Source organism: Fukomys damarensis, unplaced genomic scaffold (genome assembly GCF_012274545.1).
Source record: "Fukomys damarensis isolate Sample0158 unplaced genomic scaffold, DMR_v1.0_HiC HiC_scaffold_37, whole genome shotgun sequence".
NCBI lineage: Eukaryota > Metazoa > Chordata > Mammalia > Rodentia > Bathyergidae > Fukomys > Fukomys damarensis.
In genome coordinates this window covers 66,529,510-66,540,128 of record NW_022900949.1, presented here as the reverse complement: position 1 = coordinate 66,540,128, position 10,619 = coordinate 66,529,510, and the positions used below count along the sequence as shown (strand labels likewise).

The 10,619-nt window shown below is 34.4% G+C and overlaps 1 protein-coding gene across 1 annotated transcript; it reads left to right on the top strand.

Moving 5' to 3' along the window:
• Nucleotides 1-857: 857 nt before the first annotated feature.
• Nucleotides 858-9,699, top strand: Sucnr1 (succinate receptor 1). The gene is made up of 3 exons (XM_010625325.2): nucleotides 858-1,037; nucleotides 7,637-7,702; nucleotides 8,541-9,699. The coding sequence occupies exons 1-3, from the start codon at nucleotides 1,035-1,037 to the stop codon at nucleotides 9,492-9,494; spliced, it is 1,023 nt and encodes a 340-aa protein (XP_010623627.1). The 5' UTR covers nucleotides 858-1,034; the 3' UTR covers nucleotides 9,495-9,699.
• The last annotated feature ends 920 nt before the right edge of the window (nucleotides 9,700-10,619 follow it).

The following is a 10,619-nucleotide window of genomic DNA, read 5'->3' as shown; positions in this document are numbered from 1 at the left end:
TACATTTATCTTTTATATATAATTTAAAATATCATATATATTTACATAATTTTGAAGTTTCTGAGTGTTAGGCTCTGAGACATTAATGGTGGGATTAAATGTTCGGCTAGGCACATTGCTGTAACAAATTTTCTTTTTTGTACTTCTGTTTATGATTGCTAACTTTGCATTCTATTTAAATGGCATTTGAATTGAATTGGAATTGCCGGGACAGTTAGAGATTTCCTCTCTACAATCCCCATCCTTCAAATCAAGCAGACAGAGTGTTTACTTGAATATGAAAATAATACCATGCTCAGAAAAAGCCAGATGTGTTTCCTGTGTGAAATGGAGGAAATGTGCTTGCAGGCACTACTCAGAGCGTCATTCGGGATGCATAAATTGCCATCTCCCAAGGTTATCTTACTTAGACAACACCTTTCTCCCTAATCCATAGCTACCTGATGTATTTTTTATGTGTCTCTTGAATTTAATCACAGAAAATAAAATGGAAAAAACTAAAGCTTTAGTATCCCTTCCCTAGTACAGTTACAGGGTTTCAATTCAGTTATCTCCCCAGATGTTCAGTTTTATAATTCCCTCAATTTTTTCTGTTAACAGTTTAGTTACTGTATGCTCATTATAGATTTGCCAAAATTTTGGAAAATAAAGAAAAAGCACATGCAACAGTACACTCAACATAAACTGTTTACTACTCCTTATTTTTTAAATGTGCAAATAAGAAATGCTTCTCTATTATTTTGGTAGTGGATAAAATTATTTTAAATGGAGTGTTCTCAAACTCTGTTAAATGTGTTCTCTGCAAAATGAGTCATTTGTTTTATGTCTCCATTGCACAGAAGTTCTCCTACGTGAATGTCTCAGAGTTGGAAATTTAACTGAATAAATTATCCCTGGTCTTCTGAATTATTAATCTTGGCTGCATGATATGCAAATCAGACCTGCCTTAACCATCTCCAGCAGCACAGCACTGGGGCAGAAGCTGTTTCCAGTTGCTAGCAGAGGTTCTGTAAAGGGAGAGGAATTCGAACATAATGGTAAGGCTGGGCTGCAACTCCTGTCTCTCCGTCAAGTAAAGTACTGCCAGGCTGCCTTCTGGGGCTGGGGGATTTTTAAAAAGTGTTCTGTGAGCAGTGCATGTGTTTGTGTCAGTGAACTATTCTTTTTTTTTCTTTTTTTGTCAGTGAACTATTCTTAAGTACATGAGAAGCAGCAAAAGAAAATAAAAGGAAGTCATAAATTTTAATTTTACACTTACTTTTTTCAAAATTAAGTGTTTTAAGTGTCATTGCCAAATGTATTTTATTTAAACCCATGTAGCACATGTGCTAGTGTCTCAGTAATACAGCTTTCACCAAAACTAGTAATTTGTTTCACTTGAATAAACATAACTATATACAGAAAAAGATACAAAACTATATGAAACAAGCTGTCATGTATATTTTAAGTGCAGAGCATAATGTGTTAGAAGGTATTTAGAATTGTCCTAAATATTAAGTTTGGTATTTATATGTCATAAAACGAGATGATTCAAGAATATAGCTTACTAAAGAGTATAAAATTACAGAAACTGTTAGTCTATCTTCTGGAGTGTCCCAAAATTTGTAAAGTATTCTTAAAGGAAAAATACTAAATATAAAATTTGATGTCATGTAATAACTTTTTGTTAACTTATTTTTTGAAGTGTTTTATGGAGTATATAAAATTAAGAAATCAATATCAAATTAGTGGATCTTTTTAGTATGAATATATTTTTCATTTACATTTTTTAGTAATAAGAAAGATAATTTGTAAGTCTGCATTATAGTAGAAGTTAAAAATTAAAATTCCACAATATTTGACAGTTGTAAAAAATTAAATTCTGAAAAAGATCAAATTTATTATTTTCACAATTCAAAAGATGTACATTTTTAGATGAATAGATTTAAAATGAAAAATTCTCAAATTAAAATGAGTACTGCTGATCTGTTTACATGAATAATTTAGATATTGCTTCTAGCTTATTAATTCTAAAAGGATTAGATATAGTTTTGGATGGGGAACTAATAATTTCACTTCAGTCACCAATATTTTTTTAACAAAAACTGTTACAAATAATTTATCTAAATCAGTATTAATCTATTTTTTTCCTACTTTCATTTCTTATAACTAACAGCTACTGGAAAGTGCAATAGAAGCTGTTAATTTTTCTGAAAATTTTTTTTCCTTTAATCAGGGACGAAACAACTTACTTTTCCAATTTGTAAAACTGTTATGGCCACACTAAAATACCTCAAATCCTTTATAAAATCATAATTTATAAATATCAAAGACTTAGAAAAAAATTTTAAGCATGAAATAAATGTATCAAAGAAGTGGATTATAAAACAGTGAAAAGTTTAATTTCATATTTATAAATATAAATTCACATAAATAGTAAAGTTTAGAAAGGTATTTAGATACTAAGAATGGTTGGTTTAGACTATTTTTTCTTTATTTTTGCCTGTTTGCATCATGTGAGTGTTATTCAATTAATATGTATTTTGTACATAAAGGTTGAGAAGTTATTTTTAAAAAGAACAAAGCAACCAAGTTATGAGAAGCAATACAAGGGTATGAATGAATGAAAGTAATGAATAAAATCAGTTATTCATTTTCCCTATTTCAGCACTGATATTCTATATCCTTATTTCCTCCTTAGATTACCAGAAAGTAGCTTCTCCATCCCTCCCATCTGGTCCCTAACTTGCCAGAGTATCAAGCAGTCCTTGGTAATCTGGTTTCAGGTTGAATAAGTCTTCATGCATTTTTCATTCATGGCAACCAAATCTTTCTGCTGCACCTAAATTGCATAAACTACTCACAGAATTCAGTCTTTAGTGGCAGAAATATGACTTGGTTATGACAGGAAAAAAAGAGAATTTAAAAAACTTAAATAAATGAATTTCTCATCTTAATTTTAAGTCGAGTGTATACACCAGCTTTGTGAATACTCACAAAATGACAAAAGTATCCAAAAATGATTTTTGAGGAACTTAAAAACTTGAGCAAAGGTTCAGCCACCAAAGAGTCTGCAAACAGAGAAAGGACAGAGATAAGGAGATTGGCACATCATAGAAGACAAGAAAGAGAGGTCTTCCAGAAGGCCTGGAACTGAATACTGCAGGAAAAAGAGTTGACAATAACAGTAAAAAAAAAAAAAAAAAAAAAATAAAGTATATTAACTTTTTAAAAATCCATCTACCCTTTCAGACATTTCTACAAAATTAAAACAGTATTATCATGTTTATACTGCTTTTTGCTTAAAAAAAAAGGCAGAAAGTCCCCCTAACACAAAATTAAAAAAGCAGAATGAAAACTATTTAGAATCTGATTGTCAGGGATAAAACTATTAACACTTAGGTGCATATCTTTTTAGCCTTTTATATTTTTGTTAATTTCATGAATAGATTATTAATTAAGTGCTTCAATTTCTCAATTTGATCCTCAGCTATCTATAATATTAAATTTTACTCTGTATAAATATATTTTACATCACAGATATCACTAAAACGTTGCCAGTTTTGATTGTCTGTCATAGTGTCAGGTTTATAGCAAAATAGAGCAGCAGGTTCACCTTGGTATATGTGCTATTTACCTGAACTTGGAGAAAATATCTTTAAAATTGCTTTGTAAATGGTTATATGTCAGTAGCCATCTCTTTTACACTCATTTTCAAACCAGCTACTATCCTGTAGCCACTGTGCTAGATATGAAAGGTAAACAATGAGTCAAACAAAATTTTGAAAAATGCTAACAAGATCAGTATACGATGAAAGCACGAAATGGGAGGGCCCAGAATAAACAGGTGGTTCAGAGAACACATTTTGGGAAATCCGCACTTGAACTGAAATGTGAAAAACATATAGGTACTAGGCATAGTATGTGATGGGTCAAAAGTCACAAGAGAAACAAACAGATTCAGAGGGGACTGTACTTTGGGATGGCTTTCTGTACATTCACAGAACAGGAAGAAAAAGAAGATGAGCAAGGAAAAGTATTACCTTAAGTGAGGCTGAAATGAAGTACAAAGGTCAGATAATAAAATTATGTTCCCACATTGGATTTGGACTGTGGAAAGTCATTTAAAAGTCTTTTAGGGAGATAATAGGAAAATACAATGTAGTCCAATATGAAGATGCTGATGGCTTGGCCTAGATGAAAGATTTGAGGCAACAGTAATAGATTTGAGAAACATCCATAAATTAAAGTCACAAAATCTTGGCAATTTGTTCATTACTGAATTAGAAAGAGGTTTTGCTTAGATTTATGTGGTGAGCACCTGGATAGACATGAAACCACCCATTTTACTGAGATAGGTTGCTATGCTGTATGATTGGTCAAGAAGTTGGAGAGTTTATGCCTGTAAGAAACTAATCAATAGCAACAATAAACAATTGGAGCTGTTAGGATAGTTCTGAGCTGGGTTTGAAATCTGGGAATTATTGGTATATAGATGGTCATTCAGGCTCAAAAGTGAATGAGATCATCTGATCAGAATATAAAGAAAGGAGCCCAGGACCACGTTTTGAGAACCTCTACATTTAGCACTTGAGAACCTACAAAGCAGAGCCAAAGAGAAAGAAGGAAAACTAACATAAAGACATGGCACAGAAGACAAAAGAGTGTCGTGGTATTAAGAGTAGTTAAGAATTCAAGACATGTGAAAAGTGACCATTGAGTTAAGCAACACGGAGACTATTTTTGTGGAACAGTAGGTCAGAAGCCAGATGCCAACTGGTTGGCAAAACATGTGGTGTCAGGATGTCAAAACACTTAGTGAGATGCCTCTTTTCAGAATTCAAGCTATGAAAAGGAAACATGTGAGGCAAGGAAGAGTTGTCTGAAAGTGCTCCTTGTTTTTAAGACTGATAAGTCAACATTTCTTAAACCCTGATGGAAAAGATGCAGCTGAGATGTAGATGCCAACTGAAAAGACAGAAGAAACAGACAATATCAACAACCTAGCAACCATAAGAACTTGAGAATGAATAGTAATCCCAAGGATTGGTCTCTGACTCAGTAGGCCAGAAGGCAAATCTTTTCCTAGTGATTTGTGATGATGAGTAGGGCAAAATAAGTGGAAGAAGTTTGACAGTACCTGGGAAAAAATGTAAAATTGAAAAATATAATAAATTTCTGGAAATGTGAGAGGGCAGTTGAGTCTGGTAACCTCATATGGAGCTTGAAGCCAAACTCAGTGAAGCCAAACTCAGTTCGTCAGTAGCAGTCACGTACCCTCTCGCTGAGGAACACCTCACCGAGTTTCATTTAGTATTGGACTTAGTGATGGGCAAAGACTTAAGAGGCTCAGAGGAATTTGGAATGTTTTCCAGTAATTAAAAATAACAAAACATTCAACTTTTCTAGTCCTACGACATATTTGCATGAATAAAACACTTTTAAAATACCAGTAATCGTTTACTTAAGAAAGTCATTGGAACTTCACAAAACCAGGTGTGAGTTTTAAGATTCCTTTATCATAAAAAACTTTACTGAGTGTTTGCGTGCCTCTTAGTAAAAGAAGTTCAATGCCATTGTTCTGATTTTGTTCTACTTACCAAAATACTATATAGAACGAATCACTGATTGCAACTAATGAACAGAAGTCTATTTGATAAGATTATTTTTAGTAAATTTTAGTTGTAATCCTGGTTTCTTCATTAGAAATAAGTAGGATTTACAGACCCCACAAATATAAAGACCAAGTTCAAAAATGGGCATCTAAAATAAACAGATATTTCTCAAAAACAAATAAAAGCAGCAAGTAAACATGAAAAATATTCAACATCACTGGTCAGTAGATAGATGCAGACGAAAACAACACTGAGATTCCACCTCATCCCAGAAAGAATGTCTGCTATGAGAAAATCAACCAATATCAAATGCTGGCAGGGTTGAGGGGAGAAAAGAACACTTCTTCATTGTTGGTGGGGGTGTATACTGGTGCAACCACTGTGTGAATCAATATGAAGATACCTCAAAAACTAGGTATAGTGGTTCTATTTGACCCAGCCATCCCTCTGCTGGGTATCTTCCAAAAGAATTAAAAGAATCATACCACAGTGATACATGCACACCTATGTTTATAGCAGCACAGTTTGTAATAGCTAAAACTTGGAAACAGCCAACAGCCCATCAACTGGAAACTGGATAAAAGAAGATTTTTTTAATAGAATGGAGTACTATTCAGCCATAAAGAATGAGAAACTAGAGACACTTATAGCTAAATGGATGCATATTGAGGCCATACTCTTAAGTAAAATACGTAAGACACGTGTGTATAAATTCTGAATAGCATCTCTAGTGTGAAAAACTTAAAGTGTAAATAGAGATAAAGTTGTATAATTAATAGTGTGAAGAAAAGGTCTAAAGGAGAAGGCTAAGTAGGAGGGATAGGGGAAAGGAAAGAAGGGAAAAGAAAAAGCATGAGAAAAGGAAAAAATAGAAACAAAATCTTTGTAAATAAGGAAGGGTGGAGGGGGTGAAGGGAGGGCAGAGGAATGGGGAAAAAATAAGAACCAAGATGCATCATGTAAAGGTGCAATATCCCAATGATGAATAAAACGGTATTGCATACCTAAAATGTAAAAATAAACTTAATTGAAAAAAAGAAATAAATAGGATTTAATTTTTAAAAATGGTGATCCAGGGCTCGGGATTTGACTCAGTGGTTTTGCTGCCTCCCTCATAAGCATAAGGGCCCGAGTTCAATCCCCAGTACCCGCCCCCCCAAAAAAGAAAAAGGTGATCCAGCACATTTTTTAGGTAAGTCAAGTTCTTAAAAGACCCTATCCAAACTATAATATGGCGTCTTGACCACAGAGAAAACATAACCAGATATTTGACATCAGGATGAATCACACTGCCCAGTTTCACGGTCCATATTCACAAAGTATTACTACTAAAGTCTTTTCCTAGGTATGTGATTTCAAAAATACTATAATCTAAATAAATATGAGTGTCACTCCCCCAAAAGACTTGAATGCTGGAACCTAATAGGATTCAATGGTAAAGACTTTGGGGAAGGGATTAATTCATAAGGGTTCTGCCTTTTGACTGGGATTAGTACTCGTAGAAAATAGATTGAAGGGAGCTGCTTTGCCCCTTGCAATCATTGTTGCAAGAAAAAAGCAACAGGGACCATTCTGGAACAAAGAGTGACCCTTTACCAGAAACTGAATATGCTGGCACCATGATCCTGGACTTCCCAGCCTAAAGAATCATGAGAAAAACATTTCTATTGTGTATAAATTAGCCAGTGTAAGCTATATCACTTTAGAACAGGAACACACTAAACAAGCTATTTAATTTTCCAAGCTTTAGGAAAATCACATGTCAAATAAAAATAACAACAGCTCTCGCTTCATTATGCCACATATATATTAAATGAATAGTCCCTGAAAAATGGTGAGCACAGAACTCATACGCTGCCAACTTTCAACAAGTAGTGAACATTGAAGATTTTCAGTTTCATAATTCATATTTTAAAATATTATATTTTAAGACAAATTGTATTTTATAAATTTAATTTAAAATGCAAACTTTTTATAATATGGAAACAAGTAAAAGCTACTAAAATAGCAATATTGGAATTCTAACAATCTCTGTCTTGTAGGTTATAGTTCAGTTCAGTTCAACTCAGCAGAATTTGTTGAATGACTATAACGTGCAGGGGACTATGGTAAGTTACGGAGCACAACAGTGACTTAGACTCTCCTCCTCTTCTACTTTTCCACACTTGCTTTGGCCTCTTTGCTATTTGTCAAGCAGCTTGTGTTTTTACCTGAGGGGTTTGCACAGTTCTTTCTCTGTGTGGGACATGCTCTCTAGGGACAGATATGGCTCCTTCTAGCTCATCATTAAAGTTTCCATTTAAATGTCGTCTCATAGAAAAGCATGTACCTGGTCACTACATAAAAATTATCTCATTGCCTCCTTCTACTTAGAACTCTCTTAACATTTTTACCCTTACACTTTTCTTTCATCCATAGCATATTTCATTACACAGCATCATTTATTTTTTTTAATTCTTCCCAAAACAGTATCCAATGGTACCTTGGTTCATGAACAATTTGGTTTTTGAATAATTTGATTCACGAGCTAAAGCATTCGTCATAATTTTTGTGGCGAACTCTTCATCAGGTGATGAACATGACTGCGGCCAACTTTTCCACAAAAACATGAATGTGGCCATCTTTTCTGGAATCATGAAACAAATTAAATTCGTGAACCAAGGTACCACTGTGCGTTTCTCAGATTAGGAACATTGTTTGTCCTACTGATACTAACCCAGTACCTCATTCCTAGTTCCTAGTTCAAACTACTCAATAAAGGATTATGAAAATATTATATTACCATATATGTATGCTAACCTGTATGTATATATGTTTATAAGTATGTTCATTCCTCTCGCCATAGTCCAGCTATCAATGTTATTTTTAGGTTATTATATTCTGCACAGTTTTGTTCTTAATCAGATCTTAGTGTTTCATCTTTCTCTTTTCTTTTTCTTTTTTTAGGCATGGAATTCAACTTGTAGAAACTGGCTAACAGCACAGGTTGCTTTGCAAAAGTACTATCTTTCTATTTTCTATGGGATTGAGTTCTGTGTAGGAATTCTTGGGAATACTGCTGTTGTTTATGGCTACCTCTTCTGTCTGAAGAACTGGAGTAGCAGTAACATCTATCTCTTTAACCTCTCCATCTCTGACTTGGCTTTTTTGTGCACCCTTCCCATGCTGATAAGAAGCTATGCCAACCAAACCTGGTTATATGGAGATGTGTTCTGCATCATCAACCGGTACGTTCTTCATGCCAACCTCTACACCAGCATCCTTTTCCTCACTTTTATCAGCATCGATCGATACATGCTCATGAAGCATCCTTTCCGAGAACACCTTCTGCAAAAGAAAGAATTTGCTGTTTTAATCTCTTTGGCTATTTGGGTTTTAGTAACCTTAGAGCTACTACCTATACTTCCTCTTATAAATCCCACTACAACCGAAGAAGGCATCAACTGTCTTGATTATGCAAGTTCTGGAGACCCTCGATACAACCTCATTTATAGCATGTGCCTAACCTTGTTGGGATTCCTTATTCCTCTTTCTGTGATGTGCTTCTTCTATTACAAGATTGCTGTCTTCCTAAAGCAGAGAAGCAGGCAGCTCACTACCACCTTGCCCCTTGAAAAGCCTCTCCTCTTAGTTATCATGGCAGTGGTGATCTTCTCCATGCTCTTTACACCCTACCACGTCATGCGGAATGTGAGGATTGCTACGCGCCTGGACACCTGGAAGCAGAATCAATGCACACAAGAGATCATCAAGTCCTTGTACATCGTGACTCGGCCATTGGCCTTTCTGAACAGTGCTGTCAACCCTGTCTTCTACTTCCTGATGGGTGATCACTTCAGGGAAATGCTGATGAGTAAACTGAGGCAACACTTTAAATCCCTCACAATCTTCAGAAGATGAACTCATGCTTTATGAACTCATACTTTCCTTTAGTGAAAAGTGAGCTGTTTGTGAAGCCGATTGTTTTATGCATGCAGCATTAAGCCAGGCAGACTTGGTTTTAACCCATAGACATAAATCAGAGAGGAGCATAAATATGATATGACTCTGGTTTGACAACTTACACACAAGGTGTGGAAAAGAATATATTGATTTGACCACCTAAGAATGAAAAGGAGTTGAACTAACACCATCTGATGTTTGAGTGAATAAGTCAAAATTCAGTTGTATTAAGACATTTTCAATCAGTGCAAGAGAATAAAATATAAAACAGCAAACTGTGCATTTTGTCTTTGGTCATATAGAAGAAATATTTTGCCCTCATCCCTATATTATTCCTTCAGCCCTAAAACTTCAAATGAGAACTGAATAGCAGAAAATTAGATATATTTTATTTAATTTTGTTTCAGATATTGTGTATCTGAGAAAATTTAAATAACTATGAGTAAGAAAGCAATATAGTGAGTTCAAGGGTACCTACAGATTTATTTTGATCATGAGTTGAAATTGGCTAGCAATTATTCAGTCCTTTTTTTGTTGTATATGGTTTATTAGAAAGAATCTTAATTTAGGTAAATAGAACACAAGGAGGTGTATCAACAAAGGGAGAGGACACATTTCTATTTCAGCTGTAGGAAACAAGAAATTTAAGAAAAATTGTTAAATTTCTTAACTCTTTAAATAATTTCATAAAATTCTATAGTATTTTACAGGCATGGCAAAGATAGCTGCAAAAATTTCAATGTTACAGAAGACAAAATAATAACCTGGAAATCCAAAACAAAATAAAACACAACAGAAATAGAGTACGTTGTTTTGACTATTGTGATGGCTAAGCTTGTCAACTCAATTGGATTGGGAGCTGCCCGGGGAACTAGTAAACCACAGTTGTAGATGTGTCTGGATGTCTCAAGAAGACACGATATTGGGTACTGTATCTGATTTCTCATCCTGTCCTCTGTACCTCTGTTTTCCTGCTTCAAATCCAACTCCATGATTTAAGCAGTTTTGCCTCACCATGTTAATTTGCCATGTTTCTGCCCTGCCATGAACTGACCACAGACTAAAATCATGAGGCACACTAAA